The 16,201-nt window shown below is 36.8% G+C and overlaps 1 protein-coding gene across 2 annotated transcripts in view; it reads left to right on the top strand.

Moving 5' to 3' along the window:
• LEKR1 (leucine, glutamate and lysine rich 1) overlaps positions 1–16,201 on the top strand; it is a 235,091-nt gene that overhangs the window by 127,610 nt on the left and 91,280 nt on the right. For both annotated transcript variants that reach the window (XM_069561843.1, XM_069561835.1), the window contains one exon: positions 13,762–13,843. In XM_069561843.1, the coding sequence (XP_069417944.1) occupies positions 13,762–13,843 (82 nt within the window). The remainder of the gene's footprint in view (positions 1–13,761; positions 13,844–16,201) is intronic.

The raw sequence follows: 16,201 nt of genomic DNA, 5'->3' as shown, positions 1-16,201 counted from the left end.
GGAAACAATAAAATGGGAAAGACTAGAGATCTCTTCAAGAAAATTAGAGCTACCTAGGGAGCACTTTAGGCAAAGATGGGCTCAATAAAGGACAGAAAGGGTAGGGACCTAACAGAAGCAGAAGATATTAAGAAGAGGTGGCAAGAATACACAGAGCTATACAAAAAAGATCTTCATGACCCAGATAATCACAATGGTGTGATCACTCACCTAGAGCCAGACATCCTGGAATGTGAAGTCGAGTGGGCCTTAGGAAGCATCACTATGAACAAAACTAGTGGAGGTGATGGATTTCCAGTTGAGCTATTTCAAGTCGTAAAAGATGATGCTGTCAAAGTGTTACACTCAATATGCCAGCAAATTTGGAAAACTCAGCAGTGGCCACAGGTCTGGACAAGGTTAGTTTTCATTCCAATCCCAAAGAAAGGCAATGCCAAAGAATACTCAAACTACTACACAGTTGTACTCATCTCTTAAGTTCAGATGCATTCTAACAATTGTACATTTTCACCTCCCTACCACGTTTAATGTTTCTGATGTTGAATTTTTACATCTTCTTGGATTTATGTATCCTTAATTATTTTTATTGTGCATATAGATGATTTTGCTACCTTTTTCTTTTAATCTTTCTATTAGTTTTATAAATGTTGGACCTACTGCCTTTATTATATGCTTGCCTTTACCAATGAGATTTTTAAATTTCTTTTACAATTTTATTATTTCTAGTTGCAGTAGAAAAGTCCCTTTACTATTTCTTGAATAGCTGGTTTAGTTGTGCTGAGCTCATTCAGATTTTGCTTAACTGTAAAATTATATCACCTTTAAATCTGAATTATACCCTTGTTGGGTAAAGTATTGTTTCTGAGTTTTGGTTTTTTTCCAGCACTTTGAATATATTATACCACTCCTTTCTGGCCTACAAAGTTTATGCTAAAAAGTTAGCTGATGGTCTTTTGGGCATTCCCTTGTATGTAACTAGTAGTTTTCCTCTTGCTACTTTTAATGTCTTTTTTTATCTTTAATTTTTGCCATCTTAATTATAATGTGCCTTGGTATGGACTTCTTTGGGTTGATCTTATTTGGCCTTCTCTTTACTTCCTGGACTTAGATGTCTTTTTCATTTCCCAGGTTATGAAAAATTCTAGCTATTATTTCTTCAAATAATTTTCTTCCCTTTTTTTTCTCTCTCTTCTCCTTTTGGGATCCCTATAATGCAAATGTTCATGCACTTGCTATTTTCACAGAGGTCTCTTAAACTACCCTCATTAAAATAGATGGATTTTTGTTTTGGTTTCTGTTTAGCTTGGGTGATTTCTATTTGTTTGACTTTCAGATTAATAACCTGTTCCTCTGTATTGTCTAATATGTTGTTGCTTACTTCTAATATATTTTTGTCAGTTATATAATTCTTTGGCTCTGTTTGGGTCTTCTTTTATATTTTCTAACTCTTTGGTAAACTTGTCTCATGTTCATCCATCCTTCTCCCAAGTTCCTTAAGCATCTTTGTAATTGTTTCCTTGAACTGTTTAGTGGGTAGATGTCTTATCACCATTTTGTTTAGTTCTTTTTCCTCAGCTTTTTTCTTGTTACTCTGTTTGGAGAATATTCCTCTGTCTCCTAATTTGACCTAATTCTCTATGGTTTTTTTTTTTCTGTGTATTAGATAGGCTGATTATATCTTCTGATTTAGGAGAAGTGGCCTTATGTATAAGATGTTCTATGGGGCCCAACAAGCACATTCTCCTCTGATCATGAACGCTATACTCTGTATGGATACTCTTATGTGGACTGTGTAGGCCTTCTGTTGTGGCAGGGCTGACTACTGTGGGTGTGCTGGTAGTTGGGGCTGGCCACTGGCACTGTGGTAGACAGGACTGGGTCCCAGGGCAGCTGGCTGCCAGGCATGAGGAGCCCATGACACCAGGGCTGGTGTCAGTTTGCTGGTAAGTGGTTTAGCCCCCAGAACTAACAGTCTAGAGGAAGGACTCCAAAATGGTGCTTGCCAGTGTCCTTCTGGTAGAATAAACTCCCCCAAATGACTGCTTCTGATGTCTCTCTCTCCATGGAAGCCCCATTTGCCTCCTGTATCTTCAGGAGGCTCTTTAAGATAAGCAAATAGGTCTGGCACAGGCTCCTTTCAAACTCCTGGCGCTATACTGGGACTCATGCCATGTGTGATTTTGCATGCCCCATTTAAGAGAGGAGTCTCAGTTTCCTACAGCCATCCAGCATTTTCATATGCAAGCCCCGCCAGCCTCCATTGTCAGATGTTCTGGGGACTCGTCTTCCTGGTGTAGCACTCCCAGGCTGGGGAGCCTGATTTGGGTCTTAGACCTCTTGTTTGTTGGGGAAAAATTCTACAATTGTTTTTATCCCCTCATTCATGGATCATCTACCTGAGGGTCTTGACTATTTTGTGTCTCTGCCCCTCCTATTTGTCTTATTATAGTTCCTTTATGTCTTTAGTTGTGGAAAATCTTTTGTTAGTCTTCAAGTCATTTTTGTAGATAGTTTCTCTGCAAACAGTGGTAATTTTGATGTGCCCATGGATAGGAGGTGAGCTCAGGGTCCTACTCCACTATTTTAGCCTCCTTACCCCCATTTATTCTTTCTTCAATTCTGTACTTGTGGCATTAGGTGATGAAATCCTCTTTCCTCTCCCCACTAACCTAAGTAATCTTCTGCCCATCCAGTCACCAATCATCTATTAACTTGGTCATTCAGCATTATTAAATAGCACCTGTGTCATTAAGTCTAGGCTTGATTAGGAACAGATCTTCTGTGTTATACATGGCTTCTATGCTAAGCATGATGCATTTTCAAGGAAGCTCCGTCTGAGCAGTGAGAGGAGGGAACTATCCTTCACCCTGTCCCTAATACCCACATGGACATACTCATGACAACACTTACAGCCAGTCACTCTTTCACACATAGCACTCTTATACCCAGGTACACAGCATACCTAATGCTCATAGACATTTACAAATCATCCACATTATGGGCCAGTAGCATGAGTATTACTGACACTATCTGAGTGAAAAATAGATGATCCATCCCCCTTCCCCAACCCATATTCAGTGTCTCACATCTTATGAGCATCTCTTTCCCACTAACTAAGCATTAATTACATGTCAAACACAGTGAAGCCACTGTGTACCCTCTTATTATCATCCTCCTGGGTTAACCACTTTTTTAGTATCTCTAGTGTACAAATGAGATTACTAGGGTATAAAGGAACTAAGTTATTCACCCAAGGCAACACAGCTACTAATCAGCAAATTGGAACCCAAGTCCAGAACTATGCTGCCAAAATTTGGGCTCTTAACCTTTGAATTCCACCACACATTGTTATCATTAATTTATACTTCAGAGAAAGCTACTTTATCAGGCTACTTCCAGTACTCTCAATAAAAACAAGTTTCTGTAAGGGGAAGGCAGAAGAGGTTCCAAGAACGGTAGACACCTGGTGGTGGAGTACACAAATGATCAATAGGTTATGAAATAGGTTATACAATGGGTATAGGAGAAGGCAGTGGCACCCCACTCCAGTACTCTTGCCTGGAAAATCCCATAGATGAAGGAGCCTGGTAGGCTGCAGTCCATGGGGTCGCTGAGAGTCAGACACGACTGAGCAACTTCACTTTCACTTTTCACTTTCATGCATTGGAGAAGGAAATGGCAACCCACTCCAGTGTTCTTGCCTGGAGAATCCCAGGGACGGGGGAGCCTGGTGGGCTGCCATCTATGAGGTCGCACAGAGTTGGATACGACTGAAGCGACTTAGCAGCAGCAGCATAGGTATTATTACGTGATTCAGTGCTATGCTACTTTAATATGATTCTTTTATTCTCTTTTACCAAAATAATCCATATTCACTATTGATCAGGAAATTCCAATATTTGCATAGTATCATAAGCATTTGATGTATATCCTCCTAGATTTTATGTTTTAAATATATAAATTTTTATGAGTGGAATAAATCTTCAATTGCTCTCAATTTCTTCTATTATGAAATCTTTCCATGTCAAAAGTATTCTGATATGGGATGAATCATAATTTTTAATCATATCTTATTTTTGTACAGTTGTTTCACTTTTTTCTGTTAAAATGATATGGTGGTAAATAACACCATACCTAAGTCTTTTCACATGTAAGTTAGTGTTGCCTTCCCTTGCTTCATTCTTAAAATTATAAAATGTTTTGGTTTTGTGCTTCTTACCTTTAAGTTACATAGTTGTGGGGTAGAATTTTTAAATGCAATTAGTACCAATTAGTTTTGTAGCATGAAAGATTCTTTTGAAGAAATTCTTGCCCTGTGCCTATTTTATGGCCATCCCAGCACAAGGAAAAATGGCACAGCAAAGAGAATCAGTACCCTGTGAGCCTGAAGATGTGTTCCATCTCCTTCCCAGTTTGCATAGAATCAGTGCTGCACACAGGAATCTCTCCAAGCATTCTGATTGGAGAATACACCAATTGATGAAAGAAAGTTGATGTTTATATGATTATGTGACTTTATTTGAAAATTTCTTAAATATTTTTAGATTTAAACTTCTCTAGGTTCCATTTACTTTATTAATAACCATCTTCTTTTTTATCCCGTAAATGTTTTCAGCTAATATTCTGTCCAATATAAGTCCCTGTCCTTCTTACTTCACTCTAGTCTATCCATATCTATTACTAATATATTTGTCTTGAAAAATCTCATTATTTCATATACAAAATAATATATAAATACATATATAAAATGTATAATACATAAAATAATGAGATATAATTTTGTGAATTTATTTATACAAATCTATCAGAAAACATAATAGTGTTCTGTTGTATTCAGAAGTTGCTAAATCATGAGGATTGCCAGTTAATAAAGAGTGGTTAAATGATTTAACCAGGGTAAAAAAAGAATTTAAGATTCCTTCCATGATTTGTTATATTTTATAAGCCCCTACTAATGACAATTATTTTTATATTTGACTAGTCTTCAGAATAAAAATACAGTGGAGGTTTATAAGCACTTTTTTGCATTCTGAAGCAAATTCTTGATCCTTAGTATTAGACTAAAATTATTTCCAAATTTTAAATATTTGATTATCTTCCAAGCTTGATTTCATCTACTCTCTCCTCTCCACACACACCCAGATAAATAGTTTTCTGATTTTAATATAACTACTTCTGGACCAAATTATAACTTTTTAGCTGAAAAGCCACACCTGTTCTATCATCTGATTTATAAAAATCTCCAAATGTTATTTCAGTCCCTTCTGGTATTATGCAGAAAATGTTAATGTACTTCAAGTATACTGTTTCAAAATAGATGTGAATCAAACCTCTGAAATACAGCCTCTAAAATGAACTTTCCAAGTGGCTGTACTCACCATCTGAGCTTTATAAAATATTTGCTTAAATTAAAAGATGTTAATGTGCAATTGATATAGTTGAATGCTCATTAAAGAACTTTCTTTTATTATTGGTATACATTCTTACATCTGTAAAGGTTTTCTCTGTTAATACTCATTAAAAAAATTAAGTGAAATACTACTTTTGTGAAGCTCTATGCTCAAACTGTGGTACAATAATATATATATATATATGACATCTAAATGCAGCATACTGATTGTGTTCATTCACATCAGTTACATCTGATCAGAAATCCCACAATTTCAGCCACATAATTAACTGAAAATCTAACTCAATAAAGTCATTTAAAATGGTAGGAAAATAAAACAGGTTCAAGTTTAAAGGAGTTACTGATTTGTCATTTAAAACATAATTTATCATTCATGAAGGAAAATGAGGCATTTGATTATAATTTCTCTAAGGACGAGGAAATATATCTTATTGATAGGTAGTCAATAAGAGTCTTTTGAAATAAAATAACATATTTATAAGAAAGTTACACTTTAATGCCAAGATACATATTAGGTATTACCAGTGAAAACTGCACAACTCTTTCAGTTCCATCCACTTTAATCTTAGATACATAATTTTAAAGGCTTATTTGCTGGAATTCTTATTTCTAGTATCTCCAAAATTTCATTCTTTCAACAGTAATTTTTTGAGCACCTTCTTTGTTTCAGACACTATGAGTATGAAAGATAAGGTTCCTGTGCTCATGGAACTTACATTCTAGTTAGTTTACATTGGGAAAATTAAATGAGGTATAATGCACTTAGAATGTACTCTTGCCTGGAAAATCCCATGGACAGAGGGGCCCGGTAAGCTGCAGTCCATGGGGTCGCTAAGAGTCAGACACGACTGAGTGACTTCACTTTCAATTTTCACTTTCATGCATTGGAGAAGGAAATGACAACCCACTCCAGTGTTCTTGCCTGGAGAATCCCAGGGACGGCGGAGCCTGGTGGGCTGCTGTCTATGGGGTCGCACAGTCAGAGACAACTGAAGCAACTTAGCAGCAGTGCACTTAAAATGTAGTGTCTGGCACATGGATTCATCTTGTTCGGGTTCTCTGCGCTCTTTGTACTTGGATATCTATTTCCTTCTTCAGGTTAGAGAAGTTTTCAACTGTAATTTCATTAAATACATTGCCCCCCTTTCTCTTTCTCTTCTCCTTCTGTGACCCCCTATAATGCAAATGTTAGTTCACTTGATATTGTCTAAGGTCTCTTAAAACTATTCTCATTTTTTAAAATGTGTTTTTCTTTCTGCTGTTCTGAATGGGTGATTTCCACTGTTCTATCTTTCAGACTGCTTATGCAGTCTATATCCCATAATTTTGCTGTTATTTCCTTCTAGTATATTTTTCATTTTAGTTATTATATTCTTCAGCTCTGACAAGTTGTCATATTTTCTAGTTCTTTGTTGAAGTTCTATGTTCGTCTATTTTTTTCTGAAGTTCAGTTAGCATTCTTATTACTATTGCTTTGAACTTTTATCAGGTAATTATCTGTTTTATTAGGGTTTTTGAGGGGTTTTTATCTTGTTCTTTCATTTGAAGGATATTCCTCTGTCTTCTCGTTCTGTTTAAATTTCTCTGTTTTCCTTTATGAGATTAGGTGAACCACTTACCTGTCCTGATCTTGAAGGCATAGTGTCATGTGTGAGTGTCCCTATGCAGTTTGCATGTGCCCAGTGGCTTTGCTAGGAGGGCCAGGTCTGAAATGAGCACAGGCCAGATCTTGCCCCAAGGTGTAATGGCAGCTTCCACCATGGTGGAAGTTCATGCTGGATTTGGACGGGATAGGACTGGAACCAGGTATAAGCCAGGGCTCTTCCTAGGCCCCATGGAAGTCAGTACCCTATGGAGGCAGGGCCAGGGCCTAATGGACTAGAGCACAAGCCCCAAGGGTATTCCGCTTCTCCCTCCTGGGATAGCAATCTCCAATTTAGTTGGGGGCATGGCTGAGGAATTCAGCCTGCACTTCTGAGCTGGTTCCACTTTTCCCCTGGTATGCACACCTTGGTTAGAGGCTTGGTTGGGCATAGCAGGGTCAAGTCACACTACTGAACTAGTCCTACTCCTTCCCAAGTGTGTGTTCTCAAGGGCATACTGTGATTGTAGTTGCCATTGTGGAACTGGTTCTGCTCCTGCCTGAGTGTCAGGGTCCTTGTGCTCTGCCATCTTGTTCCCACCTCCAGTAAGAAGCTTTTGTTGCAGGATTATTTGTTGTGACATACTGGGCTTCCCTTGTGGCTCAGCTGGTAAAGAGTCCGCCTGCATTGTGGGAGAGCTGGGTTCGATCCCTGGGTTGGGAAGATCCCTTGGGGAAGGGAAAGGCTACCCACTCCAGGATTCTGGCCCAGAGAATTCCACGGACTGTATAGTCCATGGGGTCGCAAAGAGTCAGACATGACTGAGCAACTTTCACTACTGGGCAAGCAACTTAGATTTCATCACTATTGGACTAGATCAGTAAAATTTGGTACATGCACACAATTAAATATTATATATCAGTCAAAAAGGAATAAATTTTATCTGTGTATAGCTACCGCAGTAGGTCTCAAAATGTAGCAAAACCAATACGAATTAAGATGGAATTTATAGCTTTACATCATCAGTGTAGTTTTTTAAAACACCTGCAAAAGTACTATTTTTCACATGTTAAGTACAGATTAGAAGGCAAACATTAAATTCATAAGTGTGGGTACCTTCTAATTAAATTCAAATAAATGTCCCAATATCTTAAAACAAAAGCAAAATAAAAAATCTTTCCTTGTTACCATATCCCCTTCAACTGCAATTGAATTTCTCTCCTCCCTATTCACCAAACCAGTGAACCAAACCTTCCTATTCACAAAACCAGTTGCTTTTGGTTTCAACCTGATCCTGCACCCCCACCAAGTTCTAGCCATCTTATGTTCTTTTGTACCTTGGACACACAGAACTGAGTTGATTAGACTTCTTAGTACAGAACATGCTATCCTTGACCTCTACAAGCAAGACCCCTCCCTAAACAATAAATCTATAAAATATGTCAAACACCAAAAAATACAGTGAATAATACAACAAATGTGTGTGAATTCATCACCCATATTTTACAAGTTTTAAGATTTTGTCATAGTTAACTTTGTAGATCATTTTTTAAGTATATAGTTAAAACCTTCATATTTACCCTTCCCTGTACAAAGATAACCACTGATGACACCAGGTCCAACTGTGAACACAAGGTTCACAGGTTAAGAAGTGAGATTCAGAGCAGAAGTAGGGGGCAAGGGGTGGCCTTACTACCACTCCCCATGATGATAACCAGTAGTTATGTAGTGCCCACTATGTGTCTGGCACTCATCTCCTCTTTACCTATATGAAGTCACATAATTCCCAGAACAATCATATGCTATAATAACCATTTTATAGATCAGGAAACTAAAATACCTGAAGCCGCTTAGTTTATAAGGAGCAGAGCCAGGATTTGAAGTTAGGCAGGTGGCTTTAGCATTCATGCACTCCACCTCTCTGTTATCCTGTCTTAGGAGTGTATTCAAAGAGTGGTGAGTTTTTGTATTTCCTTTTCTTCACTTGTCTCTACCATTTAAACAAACAAACTATATGTTTATATATATATATATATATATATATCTCTTCTACATTTTCATTTAAAAAAAGTTCTCCTAGATCTGGATCTCTGGGTGCCAGCTCTCCTGCCTGTTTGTTCTTCTGTTCTGCTGCTTGAACCTGGAATCATTTTCCTTCATATTGTACTTTGAATCAGATTTTAAATTCCTTTTATGTGTATTTTCTTTATCCAGAAAGTTTTAAGCTTGAAATATCTCTCCACTATAAAGGTTTTGTTTATTGTTTTCTCAAACATTATGCTTACTTAATATACTCTCCAAATGACTATAAAGTTTTATATCCTGCTATAAAATAGCTAACTATTATATCTGTAGATTCTAGAAATCTTTTGGAATAATAGGATTCTCTTAAATGACTAGTTACCCCAGATCTGATGCCTGTGTAATGCTATCTAGCAAGGAGCTGTCTTCGTATGAAGAGAGGATAAGAGCTCCTTTTTGTCTTGTTCACTTAAAATCATTTGCTTTTTATTTAATATTTGCAAAGAATGCAGTTACCTTATAGTAGAATTTGCTGTGTAAATTTTGGATTGTTTCCATGGGTTCTGCCTTACATCTGCATGGTGTTTAAAGCCAATGCTTCCTTTCTTTTTGTAGGCATTCAGGGCCTTTTGCCTCATAATCCAACGACATGCTGAATGACAGAAAATTGAAGTTGAGTTTATCTGACTATAGAGAAGGACTATACAGAACAATACATCTATTTAAGAACTCCTTATCTCAAGGACTGAAGGAGCTGTCTTATGTAGGTGGCTCTGCTGCTAAGCCTAACTATGTGTCTTTATTTATTAAGGACAGGAATTGGGCACTCTGCTTCCAGAAACAAAAAGACCCCACTGATCTATCAAAACCAACAATAAACCAATAAGATGCATACACCTCATTCAGAACAGTAACAATATGTTCTTTGTATTTTGAAAATAATTCTTATTTTTTTATTGTAGAAAATTTAACCAAGTTTTTAAAAAGCTATGAAAATGTATTAACCAACTCCTAAGTATATACTGGTGGGCTGCTTACATTATAGATTATTCAGAATGAATCTTTTTTTCTTGATTCTATGTGGTATCTTCTCTCCTTAAGTAAAATGACTTATTCATTGACATTACTTATATTTCTACCTAAATTTCTAGTGGTTTCTTTGTTTTAAAGTAATAAAACATTTATTTACTTTCTCTATTTTTACTCAGAGGTGCTGTAAATATCTAGTGAATAATCTGAAGGAACTGGCTTCCCTGCTCATTGGGTACTGTGATTTAAAGACTGAGATAAGCTATGTTTATCTTGAAATAGGGAGAAAGGGAGATTTAGGTGGGCATGTAGAAAGAAGAATATTGGAAAACATAATAGCTTTTCCTTTCTTGATTTGAGTCATGACTGTGTCACTTATTTTCCTCTAAATCTAGTAAGTTCTAGAACTTTGATGCACAAGTATATCTAATTGTGATCCTAAGAATACTCTTCAATGCTATAAAAATGGGTTTTGAATTAGCTATCATTTTTACTGTCTGCTAAATTATCTACCAGTTATCAAGTAATTGAGAATTAACTGCATAAAATTCATATATCAGGTACCAATTCTTTAGAGTTCATTTTTAAGATAATAAGTTCTTCCTCTTAGCAATAGCTGCATTTAGAAGTAATATTATAGAATTTATCATGTGGGCTCAGATCCATGCTTCATCTCATTTAGGATTATATCCTGACAAAAGCATCAAGGGACATTTAATAGACTTACCTGGTATCTCAGATGGTAAAGAATTTGCCTGCAATGCAGGAGACTTGCATTTGGTCCCTGAGTCAGGAAGATCTCCTGGAGAAGGTAATGGCAACCCACTCCAGTATTCTTGTCTGGAGAATTCCATGGACAGAAGAGCCTGGCAAGCTATAGTCCATGGGGTTGCGAAGAGTCAGACACATCAGTACTGTAGGCAGTCACAATGATACTGTATTTGTCTTAATGACTTTCATCAATTACATTAACTTTTAAACTTTCAAAAATTAAAATCCCAATCACCTCTTGGAACTGGACATTACACTAATTTAGTACCTATTTTATGTAGTAATAAATAATATTTTTCATTTACCTTAAAGATTCTAGGATATGCTAAACAAATATATGGCCATACTGACCACATTTTCATGGACAAATGTCATATCACCTTGAAGCTTATATTTTTGACGGTCCATGTAAGAGAGAAAGATCAAGACTTTGGGATGAAGCCAACCTTAGTTGAATCACAGGATCACTTCTAAATAGCTCTGTGACTTTTTATGTTAGTTAATTACTCTGATTCTTAGAACTTTCTGGTAAAAATAAAATGTATATCTGTTTTTCATGATAGTTGTGACTATGAATTAAATGATATAGGAGAGAGCATCCTGCACAGCACCTGGAACAGTATACCGTCAACAAATGTCAACTTTCCTCCTTATTCTTCAGAGGATGGGCAGAAATGTTTTAGCTGTGCCTGTTGAATAGAACCCTCTGAAAGCCCACATGTTTTTAATAATAAAGTAACACATTACGCATATTCTTTAGAGATTGCCTTGTTTCAAAAGATTACACTCAAAACTAAACTCTATGTGTATGTTATTTTATCTTTTCTCTCATATAATGATATCACTTGGTAAGTGGAAATGATATACCACACAAATACTATCTATCAAGTCCATGTTGAATTATTTATTTAAATAAGGAGCTGTACTCAAATAAGTCCCGTACTCAAGTTTAAAATCCTGTCAGTTTGACTGCTGGCTAAAGCATTTACTCACTGTAAGATACTAAGCAAGATAATCAGAGATCTCATTTTTCATTATCTCAAAAATGGGGCTATTTGCATTTATGTGGCAGTTTGAGGGATAATATTAATATATGTGAACATGCTGGATAAACATAAAAATTTGTACCAATACGTAGTGAATTCTAATTAAAACATTTGTTTAGAGTGAATTTATTTTCTGATTTAAGGAACTGGCTTATCTTCATAAAACAAAGTTAAGAAGGCAGATTAAAGATACATATAGAAATGTTATATATTTGTATAGATGCATAAGCTAGATTCAAGATAGGCAGGAGAAACATCAACAACCTCAACATCAACAACCTCAGATATGTGGATGATACCACTCTAATGGGAAAGCGAAGAGGAACTAAAGAGCCTCTTGATGAGGGTGAAGGAGGAGAGTGAAAGAGCCAGCTTAAAACTAAATATTAAAACAACTAAGATCATGGTATCTGGTCCCATTACTTCATGGCAAACATAAGGGAAAAGGAGGAAGTAGTGACAGATTTCTTCTTGGGCTCTAAAATCAGTGCAGATAGTGACTGCAGCCATGAAATCAGGCAGGAAAGCGATGACAAACCTAGACAGTGTGCTGAAAAGCAGAGACATTACCCTGCTGACAAAGGTCCGTATAGTCAAAGCTATAGTCTTCCCAGTGGTCACATACAGATATGAGAGTTGAACCGTAAAGAAGGCAGAGTGCCAAAGAATTGATGCCTTCGAACTGGAGAAGACTCCTGAGAGTCCCTTGGACAGCAAGGAGATCAAACCAGTCAATCTGAAGGGGAAAAATACCCTGAATACTCATGGATTGATGCTGAAGCTGAAGCTCCAGTATTTTGGTCACCTGATATGAACAGCTGATTCACTGGAAAAGTCCCTGATGCTGGGAAAGACTGAAAGCAGAAAGAGAAGAGGGTGTCAGAGGATAAGATGGCTGGATGGCATCACCGATGCGTGGACATGAACTTGGGCAAACTTCGGAAGATGGTGAAAGACAGGGAGGTCTGGTGTGCTGCAGTTCATGGTGTCTCAAAGAGTCGGACATGACTGGGTGACTGAACAAGAACATGGGTGCATAAAGATTTTATAGTTTACTATTAAAATGCATGATTAAAACACCTGAATAGATGTAACAGAAATTTTATAAATTCCAGTGTTTTTTAAATTATTTTCTTCATAGAAATCATTTAGTCCACCCATGTAAATTTGTTTTCCACCTCATATCCAAAAAGAATACCAAGAGCTGTTATTGAGTGTAGGGTTCAGGCCTTAGTCCATACACACAGGCTATTGGTGGGACTCAGATCATTCAAGCCCTGTGCTCTTTCTGCTCTAGTTTCAATTCTGTATCCATACATGTGAGATGTGGCTACCTGAATAATCTTCCTCAAACATTACTTGAATTCCCCAGTTCAAGACTCTATGGAAGCCAATTTCTGGCTTGTATTTTTTTGGCTTTGAAAGTCATTAAAATGCCTATTAGTTGCTACCCAGAGTTAACAGATTCTTTACCAGAAGCCTTGCACGTGGTTTATATATTTTGGTTCTTACTGAGAGGCCTCAGCAATACTTCTCAGTTTCAGATCGCAAGAGTGAGCTTAGGCAGTCAAGTGTTTCAGAAGTGAGTCACATGATCAAAAATTCATATGTGTGCTGCAACATAAATTGCCTTTGAAAACATTTGTAAAATTTAGCCAATTAGCTGTTAGAAAATTAGCATGATGTTAGGGGCAGAAAGAGGCTAATAAATGGAGTCTATCAAAATCCAGTAATTCTGTTAAGTTTCAGAGTACAGATGAGTATGTAATCCAAGTAAAAATGGAATAAACAACTGCATTATTCTTCAGGAGCTGAGTGGCAACTCTAGAAGAATTTTTTCTATAAAAACATCTGGACACTTAAAATATACTAATCAGAAGAATACATTATGTCATTCCAGATTTACAGTGTCAAGTAGAAGCACTTGGGCTAAAACTTCAGAAGGCAGTGACTGAGATGGACAACTACAAAGAAAAGCTCAAGTAAGATGGTGAATATTGAACAACCTACAAGAATTTAGAAAGACTCTCATGTATTCTCTGTGATCTGGGACAGTAATTTGGTTGTGTGGGTATGGTCTACTGCTATTTTTCTCAATTTTCTGGCTTATATTGAAGGACCTGTACATGTTTTTAAATACATGAAATATTTCTTTACATATCCAGGGAAAAGTATTAAAGGTTTCCCTGTTTATTCAAATGTAGCAACTTAATATTCTCTGAATTTTTCTCTTTTCATCTATTTATTATCTGTCCAGAAGAAACAACATTGAAGTTGTTTCTTAAAACTATCAATTTTAGATTCAAAAAGACAGTTGGTGCTGCTGCTAAGTCGCTTCAGTCGTATCCGACTCTGTGCGACCCCATAGATGGCAGCCCACCAGGCTCCCCCATCCCTGGGATTCTCCAGGCAAGAACACTGGAGTGGGTTGCCATTTCCTTCTCCAGTGCATGAAAGTGAAAAGTGAAAGTGAAATCACTCAGTTGTGTTCAACTCTTAGCGACCCCATGGACTGAAGCCTACTAGGCTCCTCTGTCCATGGGATTTTCTAGGCAAGAGTACTGGAGTGGGGTGCCACTGAGTATCTTTGAAGTTCTGGAGTGCTTGTGCATTACATAAATGAGAAAGAAAAGTATTAGAAAACAAATGATAAGACAATGCCTTTGTAAAATATCCAGAACAATATTTCTTTTTAAAATGATTTTATTTCAGAAATTTCAAATATTATAGTGTAAATACTTGTGCTCAATTGCTCAGTCATGTCCAACTCTTTCACACTTTGGACTGTAGTCTGCCAGGCTCCTTTGTCCATGGGATTTTCAGACAAAACTGGAGTGAGTTGCAATTTCCTCATCCAGGGAATCTTCCCAACCTAGGGATTGAACCCACATTTCCTACTTCTCCTGCATTGCAGGCAGATTCTTTACAGCTGAGCCATCAGAGAAGCCCATAGTGTAAATATAGTACATCTATAATTATAAAAAGAATTTATATAATCTTTGAAATGTAAGTAAATTTTTTACTTTGTGGTATATGATCTGGTAGCTTTGGTTTTCAGTTCCTATATTTTAGAAGGATGAGCCTCATAAGAAATATAAATATTTAGAATGCTTAGCAACTGAATGTTGTGTTGACCTTGAACTACTCCTAAGAAAAATGTGTTCAACAGAATTCCTAACAAGGAAGAACAAATTTTAAAAATACTCTATCAAATTAATGTATACTTTGACTATTTGCAGCAAAATTATTTATTTTCCCAAAAGTCAAAACCAAATATTCATGATTTACAACACTGTGGTCAATATTGCAGTAAATAATAGTTCAATTCTCTGTGTATGATGGCTGGGGTTGAAGGAATGAGAGGACAAGTGGTATTAGCATGACACACTGGGCCCAGTGAGGAACTTTCTGATGAGAAGAAACATGAAAAAGAGAAACAAGATGGGAATTGCCAGTAAAAAAATCATTAGTTTCCACCCTCTAATAACATCAGAGGGTGGAATCATTAGTTTCTACCCTCTAGTAACATCAGGGAAGAGGGTACTGACCACATGAATGTCTGATCTGGAGGGCTGCCAAGTCTGGCCACAACCCATTTAATATTAATACATGCCTTGTGATACTTTTTGTTAGTTAATTTTTAATACAATTTATAATATGAGTGCTGAGAAATGATAAGAGTCAAAGGAGACTGAAGTTGGAGGGAGGGAATACTACATCACTAAAGTCTATCAAATGAATTACTGGAGAAAGTCACTATAGAGTTGCAAAAATGGTGATGCTGTTGTTTCAGTTTATAACAAACCTGGTTCTTCCTATATGAGAACTTCTTTTTTTTTTCTCTCTCTACTGTTATTTATTTTTATTTTATTTTTTAATATAAATTTATTTGTTTTAATTGGAGGCTAATTACAATATTGTGTTGGTTTTGCCATACATCAACATGAATCTGCCACAGGTGTACACGTGTTCTCCATCCTGAACTCCCCTCCTACCTCCCTCCTCATACCATCCCTCTGGGTCATCCCAATGCACCAGTCCCAAGCATCCTATATCATGCATCAAGCCTGGACTGGTGATTCGTTTCACATATGATATTATACATGTTTCAATGCCATTCTCCCAAATCATCCCACCCTCACTCTCTCCCACAGAGTCCAAAAGACTGTTCTATACATCTGTGTCTCTTTTGCTGTCTTGCATACAGGGTTATCAGTACCATCTTTCTAAATTCAATATATATGCATTAGTACACTGTATTGGTGTTTTTCTTTCTGGCTTACTTCACTCTGTATAATAGGCTCCAGTTTCATCCACCTCATTAGAACTGATTCAAATCT

This window comes from Ovis canadensis, chromosome 1, assembly GCF_042477335.2.
Source record: "Ovis canadensis isolate MfBH-ARS-UI-01 breed Bighorn chromosome 1, ARS-UI_OviCan_v2, whole genome shotgun sequence".
Lineage (NCBI taxonomy): Eukaryota > Metazoa > Chordata > Mammalia > Artiodactyla > Bovidae > Ovis > Ovis canadensis.
The sequence above is the reverse complement of the archived record's forward strand: the minus strand, read 5'-3'. Positions and strand labels throughout refer to the sequence as shown.